Consider the following 18,805-nt stretch of genomic DNA (forward strand, 5'->3'; position numbering starts at 1 on the left):
AGAAACACATACATACGGTGCTATAAAGATATAAATATACTAGGGGTGTCAAAACGAGTGCGTTAAGAGTAAATTTAAAATTCCTTTAATGCCACTAGTTATTTTAATGCGCGATTAATGACCGCCTCTTACTTGTAAAGCCTGTACTGGGGGAATTCCAGTCGTAACACAGCAGACACGTCCACGTTAAAATTTTGCAGTAATAGATGTAATAATAATGCATATATTGGTGGAGACTGGTGGTCAAGTTATATTTTACCATTTTTAAAATGTGCAGAATTTACTTCATGTTAAAGATGAGATGGCTCTTAATGTGAAAAGAAAAATGCACTGAGCTGTCACAGTCTTACAGATGCAATTATGCCATCTAGTGGCAAAAAAATGACCTCAATACAAATAAATATCGCAACTTTTGTTTTTACATTTCAGTAAATCTTTTTAATTTGAACTCAATTTTGATGAATTAGGAAATTACTGTATTAATGACTAAAAGATGCAGTCATATTTCTATTAGTTTAACATTGACTATGAAACTGTACATTTAGAACAGATATAAAATATGTGATTAATTATGAGTTAACTATTGAAGTCATGTGACACCCCCAACATATACATATATTCGAAAGGGCCGACGAGTGTCCGTGTCATCAGGTTTCAGATTGCCCATCCTTGATGCATAACTAAGATAAGAATGAAAAAAAAATAGGTATGGCAAACACTTAAACATTACGCAGTTGAGTCCAGAGTCTGCAGCAGGTTCTGTTCCTGCCCAAAAGTGAAACACATCCTGCCCAAAACAGAAGCACCGACCTCACCTGTCTTCTAGAACAACAGTACAATGCTCATTGGTCAATAAAACCTGTGATCGTGCCCGACTTAAATAATTCAATTAATCGTGGCAAACTTCATTAACGGTAAATATTTGTCAACGTTCCATGCGTGTCCGCAGGGTTCGGCCACGGCACCAACGTGGTGAACTACGAGGCGTTCTCCTGGCACGAGTATTGCTTCAAGTGCTACAAGTGCTGCCTGACCTTGGCCAACAAGCGCTTTGTCATGACCGGGGAAAACATCTACTGCATCAACTGTTGTAAACTGTGAGATGATGGGAAGAAATGGCATCTGTCACACCCTCTGAAAAAAGAAAAAAAGAAAAGTGGAATCAGAGGGTGCAAAATTTAAGAAGGGTAGAATTCCAGTTTATCTGGCACTACAATAATGCTTCAAATCAGTTAAAAGTCCATTAATCAATACTATAATCAGCTCTGAAAATAGTAGTTGGATAGTCGGCATAACAAAAAAATATATAAACCACATTTGGATGAATAAGGTTTTGTGTGTGTATTTCCTATCGCTAGAAACATGCAAGCAGCATTTCATATCAGGCTAGGTGTTGCTTTCAATAGGAAAGCACAGAACACGGTTGTGCATGCCTGCTTAACATACATACAAGCTTTGATGAATGAGCTGCGTTTTTTTGGAATGCAGAGTTTTGTTTGAGTGATTTGAAATTGTAGCACTTAAAGCTGAAATACAAGCAACCTATGTAATCAAGACTTTTGAATTGAAGTTGGAAAAAAAAAATGCATAAGAATGAATAAAGGCGTTGCAATCTCACGTCTAGTTTTGCAAGACTTTATTAACAGTTTATAACATCTCAGAACAATTTAATATATTTACAGTACAAATGTTACTTGGGGACAGACTGATGGTTGGTTGCTGGGTGAGATTTTTTTTTTTTTATTCACAAAGGACTTGATTGTCAGAGGCCGAGGTAAGGACACGTTTGTTTGTTTTTTTTAATTGTTAGTGAACAGCAACATTAAAAACTCTAAACCTCCATCTAAGGCACAGTCCTACCTAGCAACTAAATGGTACGTGTTTGGAAAACCTGTTACGTATTTGCTTCCATATTCTCTATATCCCCCTTAAGATCTACTTACTTTGTCCTTACTACAGTTGTCAGACATTTCAGCAACTGTCAAGCAAGTGAGAAGAGAGTACGAGTACCTTCAGGCAGATGTCAAGGATATGGAAATAAACGGTCAAAGGGCTGGCTTTCTTTTTGCTATCTGATCGGGCAGACAGCAGTAGCAGCCTCCCCCCAGCAGGCAGCGCTCATGAGCAGTTGCTGCAGCAGAGCGCCTGTCCTGGAAGTGTCACACAGAGGTCACACAGGCTACCAATAAAAGGTCACGTCACATGGCAAGCTACCTGAAGCATTGAACATGGCGAGTACAGAACACGTGGAAGTCAAAGGATGAACAAAGTTTTACATTCTTAAAGCCCCCTCAGGTCCTTCCGTTGGATTGGCCAAAGTGCCAACAAACAACAAGGCAGAAAAATGGAGGCCCTCCGAAATATTCAAGATTTCAACCGCGGAAACAAACGACGGCTGAAGGCTCAAAGTCTTCGGCCGCTTTCAGAGTCGGTACTCGGCCCTCATGGCTTCATTGGCCTAACACTGATTACATATACAACCACTTTAAATATATGCAGAACTGTATTTTCATATATTAACAGCCATGTGTCATATTAAATAAAATAAAAAACAGCTGAAATGCATTTTTTTTTTAAACTTACAAACATAGCAGCTAGCGTGTGCAGCGAACAAGACGATGGAACGGGGTGATGTTGAAATTTCATTAAAAGATGGGAATTCCGTATTTTTACGTTTTTTTTGGTGTGTTTTTTTGCTTAAAAGGAACCGAGTGTCGTAAACTAGAACCATCTTGTTAGTAAACAGAAGCTCCATATACAAATGTACAAAAATACAACAAAGCAAACTGAGCCCTGAATAGCAACAAACAGAAACTGATGCATGCCTGCTATGCCCTCTGGTGGCCAAAAACAGATTGCAACACAGGATGTCTCAAGTCTCATGTGTGAAAAGCCGTTTGAGCATTATTCCATATTCGGGATACCCAACTTGAAGTCAATGTACTAGTACATTGTCCTCACTAGTGAGACAATCCAGCACACTAGTAGAATGACAGTCTTACGAGTAACATAACTCACTAGTAAAAGCACAGTACAGTCGCTCACTAATAATGTTTAATTGGGTATTAGTGGGCCAGAAGTGACACTAGAAGTGTAAAAACAAGTCTGACTAGTGAATCGACCTTCAGTTCGACAATGAGGGTATTGAATAAATGCTCAAACGGCTTTCTATGCTTCATATATGACAGGAAAGCATGCGCGCACGAGCAACGAGGGCAGAAGCGACCCCCCCACCAGAACTAGAGTTGTGAAAAAAAAACAAAAAAAATTAATAAGGCCATATTAGTCAGACGCTACCAAATCGACAGCAGGCGGTCAAGTAAATTTCGAAGAGCCACGCACGCGCCACAATCCCCGAGAGATACGAGAACAGGACACCTTTAAACGTTTGTGCACACCAAAAACGCTCATCTAAGTAACAGACAAAAATGAATGAATAAATTACAACAGCTGACCCCTGACAAAGACAAAAAAAAAAAACACTTTAAAACATCCGGGACAGCACAAGAAAAGAAAAGGAAGAAGACAAAGTAGACCTGACGCGAGAAGAAGGAACGTGGAATTTCCCTGAAGCTTTCGTCATCTTGCAGATGAGACACTTAAGCACTTGAGGCGAGGTCTTTACACGTCACCTTGGCCTTCTCCCTCTGGAATTAAGAGGAAACTTTTTCAACTGAGCTCAGGAAGTTGAGGAGTGCAACAGTGGAGAGGCTTTTTGGTGCCGGACGGCCGGCCGGTCGGGTGCAGCATCAGATCTCTGCAAATAGACAAAATGACGGAGGAGTTACTGTTGAAAGCGTCTTTGGATTTGATCATTCATCGTAACGTTACAAGTTCTTCTAGGTGGCAACAGCCCAAAAGTTCTCCACTGATGAGGGATTGCCTCATCAATATTGCCCATGGGAAGGTGATAAAGCTCAAAGAAACCATCAGCATCCACGGCACAAGAATACTCTGCTCACCCGAAAGAGCCTCCATGGCTTGACTGGAGGAATGCAGGGAGTTCACGGGGCTTCCTTTGGTGCCGTCCGACCCGTCACAGTTGATCAGGACCGGGTTGCAGTCCTCGGCCTCGATGAGGGCGTGAGTCTTGGAGTTGCGGTCCATGAGATCCTCAAAGCTCCACGGGTTGGACTTGCCGCCCAGGCCCGACACCAGGTCCACTTTGGCCGAGTCCTGCTCGTTCTGGAACTCCGAGCCCTCCAACAGACGGCTCTTTGAAACCGGACTGGAGAGAGGAACGCCAGCGTGGTTATCTCCAAAACCTCATTTCACGCCAAGTAAGTCCATTTGTGAGTCAATTGATCAAGGCTTTCTTATGCGGTTAAGGAATTAAATTGATTAAAAGGGAGCTAGAGAAACCAATCCAGCACATGGACAACTAACAATGTTGTCTTATGTAATGTTTGGTCATGAGTTAGGGGGCGCTAATAGAGCTTTTGCTTGCATTCCATTAGCTAAATCCACTGCCTGCAGAGCTTATGTGAAAGTGAGCGTTCTAATCACCGCATCGTTATTACTTCGACTTAAAAAGGCTTTTTAGGGATGTCGAATGAACTAACTGCTGGTTGTGCCAAATATCAATACATCTGTGTTTCGATCAAGATGATAGAGTTGTGCTCAAATGAAGTGCGTACGAGTGGCGAGTTTCAAGGCCACCTTACCTGACTGCTTGAGTGTCGTCCGGGGCGTTGTTGTTCTCCTTGTCGTCCGTTTCTCCTCGTCCGTTCAGGCAGCCCAGCGGTTCTTCTCTCTGTGGCACTCCATCGCCACAGTTGTGCATCTCCATGGCAACGTCCCCCATCGGACCTTCTTCACCTACCAATGAGACCAGATTTAGAACTAACGGACGTACACCCATTTTTTTGTAATTGACCGAATGTTTATTTTGAACATGCACTATATTCTCAAAGATTTTCAATGTTTTCTGTTATGTTGACCGCACAAAAACATCATCATCATTATCAAAATATCACCCCAAATAATTGCTTTTGGACTGCTTTGCCATCTCAGGGCCGCATTGTCATGATCCAGGAGAAAATGAAAGCGTCTGCCAACTGAATTGATCTGCATCTCTTTGCTGTTTTTCAGCCTTATAATATATATTCGATATGCTGCAATCTCTTTCAATTTTAAATGATCTGATTTTAAGAGTGAATTAGCGTGTTCCAGATAGCTGATTTTATGAATGGTGTTTTTTTTTTTTTTTTTGCAGGCTGAATTTTGGACACTACAGAGGGGTTGTAATGCGAACATACTCTTTGCATCAAAGCTCATCATGTCCATTCCATCTTCATTGTCTTCCTGGTCCTTGTCATCGTCTCTCTGCATAGGAGCGACACCACACTTGTAAATGACACGATTCTGTAAAAATCACCACCGGTCATAGGAATGTCAAAAATGTCCCACCTTGAAGTCATTTCCATCTCCTTTCCTAGTTCTCTTCATTATTTCTTCAATTCTCTGAAACAACAGAGATTGTTATGATTGGTTTCTCCTCATCTAGATGACGACTTGTAATAAAGACCTTCTTCCTTTCCATCCGCTCTTGCTGGTTCTGCTGCATGATGCGCTCGCGCTCCTGGCGGACCCTCTCGGCCTCCTCCAGGGCTTTGGCCTCCGCCTCCTCCCGCTCCTTCTGCAGCTCCGCCTGCTTCACGGCCTCCTCGGCTTCCAGTCTCTCCCGCTCTTCCTCCGCTCTTTGCGCCTCCTCCTCTTCCTTCAACTTTCTCTCCTCCGCCAGCTGCTTCTCCTCCTCTTGGCGCTTCAGGCGAGCCTCCTCTGCCAGACACTGCTCCTCCTCTTTCCTGAGCCTGCGAGAGCAAAACAAAAAGGGATTTCGCCTTCACTTTCTGCGCCGCTGATGCTCTTCATGAGGAAATACGGAAAATGCTGACTTTTCCTCTTCTTCCCGCTGTATCCTGAGTTGTTCGTCTTTCTCCTTCTGCTCACGCATCTGTCTGCGGTGCTCCGCCAACAGCTTGGCTGCCTCGGCAGCAGAATTGGTTCCCGTCTTAGAATCTGACAGGCAGGAAAGACAAATACAAGGAATATGATTGCTGTTGTTAACATTCTGGTTGTAGCTCATTGCTTCCCAACCTTTCTTTTTTTTTTTTTTTTAAAAAAAACAAATAAATTAAAAAAATGTAATGTTTTTTTTTTTAAATATATATACATATATATATACACACACACATATATATATATATATATTTTTTTTTTGTATGTGGGTGAGTATGTGGATGTGCGTGTGTGTGTGTGTGTGTGCGTGCGAGCGTGTGTGTATTCATCAGTTCACCTAAAGCCCATTAAAAAAAATCCCATACTAATAATATAATATAATAATAAATTGCCAAATGCAGAAACATCAATGCAAGTTATCACGATGTAGTGGCTCTCGCTAACAGACAGAATTAAGTAAGCAGAATTAGGTTAAAAAATTCTATATACGTAGACCATGTTTCTATAAATTTTGATATTTGGTTTTTATTTGAGGCAGACATTTTTTCCATTAAAATGTGATTTATGAGGAGGTTAGACCATTGGTCGATATTCATTCAGAGTTTGTTTGTTTTTCCAGTTAACAAGAATTGTTTTTTTAGCGATAGTAAGGGCTACAAGTGTAGATTGAAATTGTTTATGTGGTAAGTCAGTTGTTGTTAGGTCACCTAGCAAACACAAGTTTGGAGATAAAGGTATCCTACAGTCCAAAATAGCGGAAAGTTTTTCTAAGACTTTAGTCCAGAAATACATGGAAATGCTTCCCAACCTTTCATTGATTCCGCCATGGGAATATTTTTGTTTATGTATTCAAGGAATTTATTGGGAGGCTATTAACGCCCAGCCTTACGGCACACTCATGCGCCACGGCACAGTGGTTGGGAATCACTAACATAGTTGGCTGGAAGCTCAAGATCCTTATCGCAGACGAACAAATGTTTTTCCACTAAACGTTAATCATGCATCAACCATTACCTGAGAAATTACAAGGTCAAAAAATTACATCATTTCCGAAACGAATAACAGCCAATACTCGAGCAAATGATCTTTGAATGAGACTTATCAAAACTGACCAACTTTAATGTTAAAAACTTGGGTAAATTTGATGTGATTTTAATATTTTACTTTGCAATGAAATGGCATTTTTGTGTGTTAAAACATGCTCCAACAGTCAGACAAGAGTGCACAATGTGCATACTTGAGATAATTCCATAACCCACCAACTGGAAAGCAGATTTGGAAAGGAAAAAAGAAAAGAAAAATGAGCTGACACAAGCAGTGTGAATATTGAACATGTGGCTTCGTGAAATTGCCTATAAAAATCAATTTCAGTTTTCACATTGTTGTTGGAATTTTGATAAATAAATCTTTCATTTTTTCAACATGAAGCCAATTGAATTTTGTTTGCCAGGGCGCGTAGTTACTGAGCCTGTACATTGCAGGGCACAACTCTATCCAGCTGGTGGCAGCATCAACAACTGTAAAGTGGGACAGGAAGTGACAGCAGCTGCGATTTGCTTGAGCTGCTCCATTGAGATTTACTGCCACATCACTGTACGCCAGACACAAACAAAAGTACACACCAGAGGGAAAACAGGCCAGGCAATCACTGACAAAGCTAGTGTTGTCTTCAATATAAAAGACACGTTTATGCTTCTGCTTTTGTGGCATCACAATTACGAATTCTTTGAAAGGAAGTTCCAGCTATTCAGTACAATATTATAAAACACATTGTTGAATAAACAGTAACAAAAACAAGCATTGGCTTTATACTGTGGCTTCTATGTTGAGATGCTCACCGTCTTTCTCCTTGGACTTGCTGGAGTCAGTCGCCTGTGGCACGCCAGGTTGTAGAGGTAACAACATGTCCTTGGAACGGGAGTCCCTCTTTCGCAAGGTAGGGGGCCCTGGTGGGGTGAGGGCTGGTTTCTGGATGGGAGGGGGTTTCGCTGACGTCGGCTGAGGGGATGAGGGATGTTTTGTTGCAGGTGAGGGTGGACGAGCCTTTGAATTCTGCCTGTCAGAAGAAAAGATGCTCATTTAATAAATATCACTCCTACAACCTGGAAAAAATGGATGCTCATTGTCTAAGGCAGCAACTTTCCAATATAAAGTTTGTGTATTCCCGGCCGTGTCAAAGCCAGGCGACGCTACCAAGCCATTAAGATCTGACAAAGGTTCGCGTCCTGGTCGTTTCCCCACGCAACTTTTGAACAGGCCCAGGGGTAATTCAAAGTTGTTTTACGCGACTCGGGGGGGGGGCAATATAGTTAAATTTTGGAGCACAAACAGACACATTATTCCCGTTTTCATCCCTCCTCAGGTCGCGACAGAACGGCTATTTGCTAATACTCGGTTGCAGAAGCATGCCGCGCCGACAGATATAAGCAATGCCTCATTGGCTTGGAGCGATGTTGTGAATGAACTGTAACCAATCACGTTAGTCACTGGCCGCATCGAGGATTGTGGGATTACTGTATGCAAACTGTATATGGCCATGTCCCCCCCCTCCCCCTTGTCATTGGTGATGTGGCGAACGGGGAGCGCGCACCCTGTAATTGTACTAGAAACATAACATAACATAAAATCGATTTATAACGTTTTGACCGGGCCATCGGCCGGTTCAAGCTATTTTTAGACCGATGCATTAGTCCGTGTAATGGCGCACTCGCATCGCTCAAATCAAAAACGGATTTCCGGTTTAAATCGTTTTTTTTTTTGTATGGCAGTTGACTTGTTATCAAGTAATCAAATAATCGATGAACAGAATTGTAATCTTACTGAACCGAATCGTTCCATTTTAAAATCGAACCGTCCTTGCATCGGATAGCGCCGCATGTATCGAGATGCGTATCGAATCGTCTTGATTGGAGAGATTTACACCCCTAATAATAATATATCCACGCTGGCTGGAATATATCCTACCGGGTCTTTTTTTTTTTATATATGCAAAAGCGAGTGGAAACATAACATTGGCTTGACTTCTTACTTTGATGCTGCTGGAGAAGGAGTCCTCTTTGGAGACGGTTTTGGGGCGGGGGATGGCGAGCGGGTACGTCCCATGGGGATGGATGGAGAGGGCGGGCGTTGCCGCCCGGACGAGGTAAACGTTTTTTCCTGCTTGTTCTGTTTTTCCCCCACACGCGGACGGAACAGAGATGGAAAATTAATTCATGGCAACTAGAATTACATCAGGTCACATCTTTCACACAGCCACAGATACTTGAACTCATGAATAGTGTCATTTTATCACATTCAGAAAGGTGAGCTACATTTGTCACAAAAGGGTTTCATGACTTGCCTGCTCTCATAATAAAAACATGTTAGCTCTGGTTACAAGCTTTGGATAGGCTATCAGCTTGATAACTGGGGCAAATATTCATTTCCGAGTTTGAGACAAAAGCACCAGTGTAAAAAGAAGCCATTCAAACACAACGATGACCTGCAAACCTTGTAAAAACCTTCCTTGCAACATGGTTTGTCACAAAGAAGCTTGAACATAACACACCAAGATATGATTTTAAAAGAAGCATCACAGTGCTAACCACAAGGTTATAACTGTATATGTACAGCAATTAATGGAGGCAACCACAAAGACAAAGGGATGGAAAGACAAACAGCCCCAGGCTCAGGGCGCAGTCTGCTTTGCATGAGCCGATCCATCCAGAATCAGGCCACAAGTTTGTCTCATGCCATGTCAACGAGTCCTTTCACAGCCTCAGAGTCTAGACTCAAAAAGTTTAATGTCGACGAGAGTGCAACAAGCAACAGTGACAGACGTCACTTCCTCGTGCCAGTAGATAACAATGTGCCAAGGAGAGAAGCAGCAGGAATTAACCTTCCCTGTCATTTGAATCCAGCTAAAGCACTTTGACTGGCAAATGTCAGATCGACTGTACTTCCTTTTGGGACATACTTACATAAGAAGTGCTGGCTCAGGCTTGTCCCAAACCATCCCTGAGATAATCTTGTATCGGCCAACACAGACATTTTCACATAATGCATTGCTCTCTTCTCCCTTCTGCCGCATCAGTTATTTTCCACCATCCTGCGCATGAATGCTATTTTTTCCTCTCTATCACTTGTAGTTGCTGCTGCTGCCTCCAGAGTTGCAGACTAATCAGCTAATGGGACATTTAACGATTGGCCATTTTTAAAGGCATGTTCTGACACAGCTGTTCATACATCACATTGTTCTTTTAATGCTGCAAACTAGATGAGTAAATTAAGCTGGCTGCAGACAATCGTCACACTCCATTTGGCCTCAGCTGATTAATATAATATATATATTTAAAAAAAAGAAAAGAAAAGAAAAAAAGAACAGATTGAGCTTTTGGCTAGCTTTTAACAAGAGATGCTCTCACCAGCGAGGGGTCGAGGGCGCCGTCTGCAGACACGGAGGTGGTCATGCCGTTTTTCTGCCGGTCGATGCTGCGACTGCGCAATGGCCCGCGTGGCGGGTGTAGGGGCGTGGCAGATGCTGAGCGAGGACACAGGTGACACTCTGGTAAAGGACACAGTCATCGGCAGGCACAACCAGCGGGGAGGGGTGACAAGCAGGCCAGGTTGGGCAGCGAAGCAGCAAAGTACCAAAAGGCGTAAAGAAAAAAAAAAAGGTAGAAGAAAGATTAAGATACAAGGAGGAAAGTACGACAGGTGATGAAAGAAAGGCAGGAAAATAATTTTTAAGGGGAAAAAATAAATTCAATGTGTTAGATGTAGCATTTAAGCAGGCAGCAGTTTCGGGACAACAACCTCAAAAACCAAGCAAACGCAACATTTGGGTGTCAGTTGTACTAGAACAGAAAGCAAACACTAAAACACCACATTTGCAATTATTAGAATATTAGTATGTAATAAACAAGAATACAGTTTGTGTTACAGGTATAGCTCAAAGACAAAATGTATACTGTATACAGTGGTGCCTTCAGATACAAGTTTAAATCATTTAATGACGACAATGGCCAACGGGGGCAGTATAATTCCGTCAGACAGACATAAATGGAGAAAAGCTTCGCCACTACTATAAGCAACAGTCAAATAAGCCACTTTTTGTAAAGGATAATGAATAGTCATGTTGTCTCTTGTGCTTAAATCAGGGATGTGATTTGACCAAAGTGAAATTATCTGAAAATTTAGCCGGGGGTCTGGGGGACGCTGGCACCCAGCTAGGTCTCATGGGTTTTCCGTGTTTTTAAGTACTTTCAATGCACTCACATGACAAAGAAATAGACAAAACAACAGCATAAATTTTCAATGTATATTGAACTATCCCATATAAAATGGCAGTTTTAGTCAACTCAAAATCAGTCACATTCAAAAACATTGGACTGTCTTTGCTTTTAAAAACTATCACTGAGAATATCATCATATCTAACTAATGTGATTACTAAGTTAACACATAAATAATGTTGAAGAGTTCAAATTTCATGAACAAATAATTGTATCATGACCAAATGAAAAGTAACTCATATTAGAGCATACCACAAATGTCTTTGTTATAGCAGAAGATGTTATCTGTCGGAGTCATGTGCATACACAATGAACTACTACTACTAAAAAATAAAAAAATAAGAATTTTTTTTTTTTGGGGGGGGGAGATAAAAAAAAAGCGGAATTCCGCGAATTAGCGGAAAAATCACATCCCTGTTAAATACCCAATGCTAAAATAGGTTATAATGCTGAGACACTGATGCTATTTGTTAGCAGACCATGGTGTTTTGCAGTGTTTGTTAGTTTTAAGACAGGGGGCTTTTGTAAAAGGCAAGGTTATATATATATATTGATTTTTAAAAACAAAACATATAATTCCCTTTCATTTATGGTGAACAAGTTTAAGACCACCATTAAAATTTGTTGGTTTAGAAATGCTACAGCGAAATTCAATGTGAATATTTATCAGTCTGTTAATTAGACTTGAGAATTTATTGTGACCTCTTGCACTCCAAAAGCACTAAGCTGCTTCTATTAAACCTAAGTGGACAGAAACCCTAATTAATGTCATTGCTGACACCGGAATCTGTCCCACTAGTGTCATTTTACCAAGTCAAAATGAGAGACCTTCAGGAAGAGACACAACACCCGATTTTAAATACCTCAAGACAGGACACAAAGAACAAGCTCTACTAATATTTGACAACGATTTTGACCAGCCAAATGACAGCAGTCTGACAAAAGTATTCGTTTCTGCAGGACAGGACATCTTGTTGTCGGCTGACTCTTGACTTGCTGTGTCAGATTGAGGGATTAGTCATGATAATCCGGCAACCTGGAGGACTCTCGACGCCAAAACTCAGTCACAAGTGTCTTCTGTGATTCTGCATCTATGATGGGAACGATTCCTGTCCACCGCGCTGTTGCAAATACTGCAGATGGGTCATGTTTCCACCGGGGCCATACTTGGCACACGATCCATAAGTGCTAATGGGTGTCTAATGGCTGGTCAATAAACCACCACACCCAACAAGCTACGCAGCTTGAATCTGTTGCAGAGATTCAAATGGCTTTCTACAGTAGAACAAAACAGTAACTGTATTTATGAATCAGACCATGCACATCTACAATTAGATTACTTTCTGGTAGTAATGTAGTGACAAGTTATCGACAGTGCATTACCACACAGAGAAGAGTATACCTCGCTACTTGAATAGTGTGAGCACCATTTACTACAACGATATTGTCCAGTAAAAAGCCACCTGCCGCCAGCGGGTCTCTGATCTTGGTGCCAGAACACCTGTAGCAGCACAACGGTTTCATTCGGACACAACTACAACAAGTAAGTAGCTTAAAGAAAATCTCCCAGCATGGACCCAGAAGCTGGTCAGATGCTGAGAAATGCTGCCGGTTTGATCGGCTAAAGCCAAGGCACACTACAACTGTGGCCAATTGTGTCACTTGGCAAGCGCGTGTGAGCTGGACGCATGTTGGGCCATATTTACAGACTGTAAACACCAGCTGAACTGAGCAGTGACTTATTTTGGCAATTACTTGAAAAGTTGGCTGGCGCAGCACTAAAGGGGGTCTTACTGGATGCAGAAGCATTGACCAAGATGAGTAATGCAGCTTCTCCATTGCGCAGCACTGGCTCAGCTTGTACACGTGCTGGTTTTGGGTGTTATGCTCAGTTCTCCACCTTTAAAGAGTTCTGCGAAAACCATGCTGCATTTAACAAATACACTTTGGACAGAAACAAAGGAGGAGCAAGAGGGTCTTCCGGTATTTTGTGACTGCATCCATACCGACCCCCACAAAGAAAAGCCAACGATTGTGCTGACATCATCTTCCCCAAGTCCTTTTTAAAGGTCGTCGAGCCATGCGTTATTTAATCAATAAAACAATGAGCTAATCAAGCAGCCTAATAGGTGGAAATGAGCGCACATTTTCCCGTGGCTGATGAGTTTCTTCAGCACCAAAGCATTACAGCAATCTATTTATCTTTCATTATTGTCGAAAAATGTTTTCAATATTGCGGCAACATAATGCTGCAAGGCCCCCGCAGAGTGGAGCAAAATGAGAGTTTTGCAACGCCTTCCAGACAATTGAGTTATAGACGTGGAGGGAAAAAAAAGAAGGAAATGGATCGTATTTGTACATAAAATATTTCTATCTAACAGCTATATTTGTTCAAAAGGAGTACAAAATACAGACTGGCGTAAAACACTGCAGAGCAGGCCCAAGAGCTAAAGCACAGCATCATGCTACTACCATTTCTGCCCATGCAGCCTTGGCTTTCAGTTTTACAATATAGGTGGCAATGACAAACTTGCTGCCCAGTGAGCTACCAACCGTGGTTGAAGTCCTGCATGGTATTGATCTGGTACACATGGATCCCCAATTGACTGGCTACTAGAAACAGTACCGTGTGCCCAATTTTACCAGTGGAAAAACATCAATTGCAAGTACGGCCATGTTGGGCCAAGTTCAGGAGATTGTCTGTTAACCACACGACTCACAAAGTTTCAAGGTACAAGAAGGCATGCTATGATATTACCCTACTTTACTTTTTTTTTTCCATGTATACAATATTTTATATAAACAGACTAGGCACATTTTTTAGATAAATATCTGCTGAAATTATTCATTTTACACTGTGTTAGCATCAGCTAATGATCAACTCCTGCACGCTCCAAATTGCGCACGAGCTTTGGTTGCTTCAGAACCCTTTCACAAACTGAAAACCCTCTGCTAACTTACAGTGGTGGAAAAGGGGGAACAAATGAGAACCTTCCTCTGTCAGACTATTTGAGAAGAGGGGGTTACCTGCAGCATCTGTTCCTTCAGGGGAAAGGGCGGCAGCACTCTTGCTCCTAGCTAGTGAGGCCTGGGTGGGAGTGAGCAGGCGACTAATGACCCCTCCTCCGTCCACAGTGCAAGTCGCTTGCTTGCGAGCTACGAGGCGAGCCCACCGAAAAGCGAAACCCAAAAAAGAAGACAGCAAAAAAGGACAAGGATGGGGTGTAGAGAGGGGGGGGGGGGGGGGCGGGGACAGCAGCAGAAAATGACAAAAGGAAGAAGGGATAAAGTAGGGGTGGGGAGTGAGGGATTGTCAGTTAGATAAGTCACCATGTGATTTAACCATCAGGAGAGCATCAACAACATGCACCAAAAGGTTATGTCTCAATAGTCTCTCAGAGCTTTTCACTTCTACTGGTAGTCAATGAAGTCATTTCATGAAAATAAGGCAGTGATGTCATGGAAGAGTACTGAGACAGACCACTGATTGTCTAAGTTGGATCAGTCGACAATGTGGTCAAATCAATGGTTCCTTAAGGCAGTGGGAGGTGTGCTGATCGGACAGAGAAAACATTGAATCATTAGTGAACAGCAAAAGATTATTAGGCCAAAAAAGATGGAGAGCGTTTAAGACTGCAGACTAGAAGTGACCCAAAAGTCCTCGACCATCGACTGTTAAAACATTTCTAAGGTGTCCATAAAGTTACCTAAGTCACTGCCATAGATGTTTCAATTCGATAACTGTAATCCGATTGTTTACTGCCATTGACGTGTATATTCGTCAAGTAAATTTTTCAAAAGGTAGGTGTGCAAGAACGTCCTGCGTGTGATTTAAATTTGCAAACCATCCCTGTAGATGGAAGTGTTTGTAGAGCTTTGGATTTGAGATCCGCACAGCTTTTGAGTAAAAGATAAAGATGGTGGTAAATCTCAGCTTGTCACGTCAATTATAAGAGAAAACGCCATCACATTGGGACTGAATGAAGTTCAGGCGCCGCGCCTCACCTCAAGCTCAGTATGTATATGTATAGTGCAAACACAGTAGGTAGTAGAAAGCTCGTTTTCTCTGTTTCACCAAAAACAAATTTCTAACTAAAAAAATTCTTATGTTCGACTGCTTATTACTATAGAAAGGAATGAGGAAGAAATACATTTTCCTGGCAAAATACACAGAACATAATACAGTATTATGTGGGTTTTGAAAGATTGGCCAAAAACCTACAGTTGCTGACAATGTTGCTTGAAAACGGGAGGCAGTGAATGAGTTAACTATTAACTTCTTGAAATGGTGAATTCCCTGCAGAAACAATGAGTTCTTGCATCTAAAAATGACAAGAACTGAGGTCTTTGTCACCGACTGAGCTACAAATGTAGAATTCACACCGGCGTGAAAGCGTTTCAAGAGTTTAGGGTTATAGCCTAAATGTACTCGCTGCTCAAGTGGCGGATTCACACGTCTCTGAGGAGTTTCTTTCAAACTGACATCTGCAACTGACAGATGCTTTTTACATTTTAAGAGCTAGCAGGCTGCTACTATGCACCAAGGTATTAAGAGGCTAAAAGAACGGTGGTAAAGACTTGAGCGGCACTCAGTAGAGCACAGATCGCCGCCAAGGTTCAGAAATTCTATTTTAGTTCAAGCGCCAAATTGTACATTCTATATGTACCTGGATTAATGACCGCAATTAGACATGCTCAACATCATCCCCTTGATAAATGCTATGATGCAAAATTCCTAATCCAAAACATATTTAGTGCAATCCTACTAAGTACCAAATAGATATAAAATACAAAAAAAAAAGAGATTTATCATTCAGGTCACAACACGTTCCCTCACTGGGAGCTGCAGAGTCTGAAGAACAAACAAAAGCTCTGGTGATTAATACACAGACTGCACACTGGCACTCTTGAAGGGATTTGGGTGCCCTTGTGGGTGCTATGATGGGATGGCACTGGTGCACAAGCATAGCATCTTAAATCCAGCTAGGAAGACGTCATCTGCAGGAAGGGAGAACACAATCTACACTTTGTGACAAAACAAAAACAATACATGGTGTTAGTGGGAATATACAACAAGACCATTGCTGGACTTGACAATGGCGAGAACGGCGACGAGGGGCGACAGTTAGTTGCCAGAGTAATGCAGCAAAAAGATTTGGTTAAAAAGGCAAGAATATAGTGTTAAAAGCAAAACAAATTGAAAATAGGACAACTTGCAAAAGATGTTATTCGGCATTGTGAGTTTTGGGGGGGTAAAGGAAGTGAGATTACATCAAGCCAAAAATAAAGTAGGGCAGATTAAAGCATCAGATACTTCCATGATGCTTAACTGAGACAAATAAAAATATGTCCCTATCCCCTCAAAACTTTTAGATTCAGAACAAGCAAGTTGGTAACGTGAGAGCATCATGCCTGTTGCCCCCCCCCCCCCCCCAATAAAAAAACCCAAAGCCAGCATGAAAAAAAGTGATCGACTGATTGTTCCATGCTAGCCACCTTGATTGTCTGCTGTCCCCTTAGCAGCCTTGGCAGGAGTCTGTGCTCTGCCCACACTTACTCGTGTGAGGGACGCACTCCTCTTCTTCATGGACGCACCTACGGACGTGAGCGCAGGGTCACGTCCGATGAGACACAGGCAGAAAAGTCAACAAGAACATCCCCGCAGAGAGAGTTTCCAAACGGGTCATGTGCAATTATGGTCTGTGTGAGAGTCAGCAAGCGTCACGGCAGCTGATGCCGAACTGGTGATCTTCATCAAAAGTAAGACGTGAGCGAAAGCACACATAGACACTATTGTAAGTGGTTCTAGGACATTGAGACTGGGAGGAAAAAACTGTTTGGCCTTTCAAAGCTGCCACTAAAAAAAATAATCTCTTAATGGATTTAATGACTGTTTCCTAAAGAAGTCTTCATCACACTTAATTACAGGGATGTGATTTGACCAAAGTGAAATTATCTGAAAATTTAGCCGGGGGTCTGGGGGCCGTTGGCACCCAGCTAGGTCCAGGGCAGTGCCCTGGTGGGGGGACACGGGGAGCAAAGCCCCCCAGAGCTCATGGGTTTTCCGTGTTTTTAAGTACTTTCAATGCACTCACATGACAAAGAAATAGACAAAACAACAGCATAAATTTTCAATGTATATTGAACTATCCCATATAAAATGGCAGTTTTAGTCAACTCAAAATCAGTCACATTCAAAAACATTGGACTGCCTTTGCTTTTAAAAACTATCACTGAGAATATCATCATATCTAACTAATGTGATTACTAAGTTAACACATAAATAATGTTGAAGAGTTCAAATTTCATGAACAAATAATTGTATCATGACCAAATGAAAAGTAACTCATATTAGAGCATACCACAAATGTCTTTGTTATAGCAGAAGATGTTATCTGTCGGAGTCATGTGCATACACAATGAACTACAAAAAAAAAAATATATATATATATATTTTTTTTGGGGGGGAGATAAAAAAAGCGGAATTCCGCGAATTAGCGGAAAAATCACATCCCTGTTAATTATTCTGTAATTAGTATTTTTTTTTTAAATCAATTACATTTTTTATGTTACACTATTAAACACAGATTTGTTTTTTTATTTTATCTCCTCCTGCAGGAAAAAAAAAAAATCGAATGAGATTGATCAAGCCCGGTGATAATGTGACTTGCATGGAACAGTGAAGTAAGTGGAGAAATGCAGTGTTGCACGAAGCGGCGTCTATGCACCTGTCGGGTCTGCCTGCAGCTTTTTGCCTTCCTCCTTAGCGGCACTGTCTTTCCGAGGTAAACGGTTACAAGACGAACTCCTGGATTTTAAACCTGAGAGACAATGATGACGACAACACTCAATGGCGACTTCCACCGCATGGTACCCAATGAACGGTACTCAAGTCCAATCACATGTTTGGATATTAAGGAAAGTCAAGTAATCAAGTTAAACAATTATCTCATTGCCAAGAAGCTCTTCGGTCTGCCCCTGTAAGACCGTGTGCAAAGGCTGGGATAAGGCTAGACCTGGAGGTCAGAGGTCATGCTAGGCTTCTGGGGACGATGGGTTTGTTATAGTTTTGATCACCAGCTGGATTTCAGGACATTAACAAGAAACCTAAATATCATTTTTACCATCTGGGAAAAAAAAGGATGCTACTTCATCTTCCATCTTTACACAGCTACATGTTGGACCCGCAAAAATATATCCACTTAAAGCCGGTGGCTGAAACAGGACCAGCCAGGTGCTTTTTCACATAGTGACAACAGCCAGGCTGTCATGTCGGACTTCTTATTTTTTTCTGCCAAGAAGTGCGCACACTCATACCAGACAATGAAGCATTCTAACATTTTACAGGGAAAAGTACAAAAATCAATAGTTTTTCCTTCTTTTTTTTGGAAATAAACACAGCAGACGTGAACAACATTAACAACTTGTAATCTGAATTGTTCTGGTGCGAAAATCCTAATAACAAATGTATTATTGCTATAGCTGCTTCTGAAAACCCTGGGAATGAGTGGTTGTTAACGTATGGCTAGCCTTGATGTCTGCTTGCCAGAAGATGAGCAGCACTGTGTTTGTT

General features: G+C 41.7%; 2 protein-coding genes across 22 annotated transcripts in view; one reads left to right on the forward strand and one right to left on the reverse strand.

Annotated features, from left to right (window-relative positions):
• fhl1a (four and a half LIM domains 1a) overlaps window positions 1–1,617 on the forward strand; it is an 11,762-nt gene extending 10,145 nt beyond the window's left edge. For both annotated transcript variants that reach the window (XM_077578379.1, XM_077578378.1), the window contains exon 6: window positions 950–1,617. In XM_077578379.1, coding sequence (XP_077434505.1) covers window positions 950–1,101 — 152 coding nt within the window. In that variant the 3' untranslated portion in view covers window positions 1,102–1,617. The remainder of the gene's footprint in view (window positions 1–949) is intronic.
• Window positions 1,615–18,805, reverse strand: part of map7d3 (MAP7 domain containing 3) — a 26,990-nt gene continuing 9,799 nt past the window's right edge. For 3 of the 20 annotated variants that reach the window (XM_077578366.1, XM_077578358.1, XM_077578356.1), the window contains 13 exons: window positions 17,961–18,053; window positions 16,729–16,827; window positions 14,260–14,388; window positions 10,365–10,504; window positions 8,990–9,126; window positions 7,800–8,017; window positions 5,898–6,021; window positions 5,528–5,813; window positions 5,410–5,463; window positions 5,259–5,325; window positions 4,665–4,818; window positions 3,963–4,228; window positions 1,615–3,757 (listed from right to left, as the gene is read on the reverse strand). In XM_077578366.1, the coding sequence (XP_077434492.1) occupies window positions 3,750–3,757; window positions 3,963–4,228; window positions 4,665–4,818; window positions 5,259–5,325; window positions 5,410–5,463; window positions 5,528–5,813; window positions 5,898–6,021; window positions 7,800–8,017; window positions 8,990–9,126; window positions 10,365–10,504; window positions 14,260–14,388; window positions 16,729–16,827; window positions 17,961–18,053 (1,775 nt within the window). In that variant the 3' untranslated portion in view covers window positions 1,615–3,749. The remainder of the gene's footprint in view (window positions 3,758–3,962; window positions 4,229–4,664; window positions 4,819–5,258; window positions 5,326–5,409; window positions 5,464–5,527; window positions 5,814–5,897; window positions 6,022–7,799; window positions 8,018–8,989; window positions 9,127–10,364; window positions 10,505–14,259; window positions 14,389–16,728; window positions 16,828–17,960; window positions 18,054–18,805) is intronic. The other 17 variants (XM_077578368.1, XM_077578363.1, XM_077578371.1 and 14 more) reach the window with 11 other exon arrangements.

The sequence above is a fragment of the Vanacampus margaritifer genome, chromosome 10, assembly GCF_051991255.1.
Source record: "Vanacampus margaritifer isolate UIUO_Vmar chromosome 10, RoL_Vmar_1.0, whole genome shotgun sequence".
Taxonomy (NCBI): Eukaryota; Metazoa; Chordata; class Actinopteri; order Syngnathiformes; family Syngnathidae; genus Vanacampus; species Vanacampus margaritifer.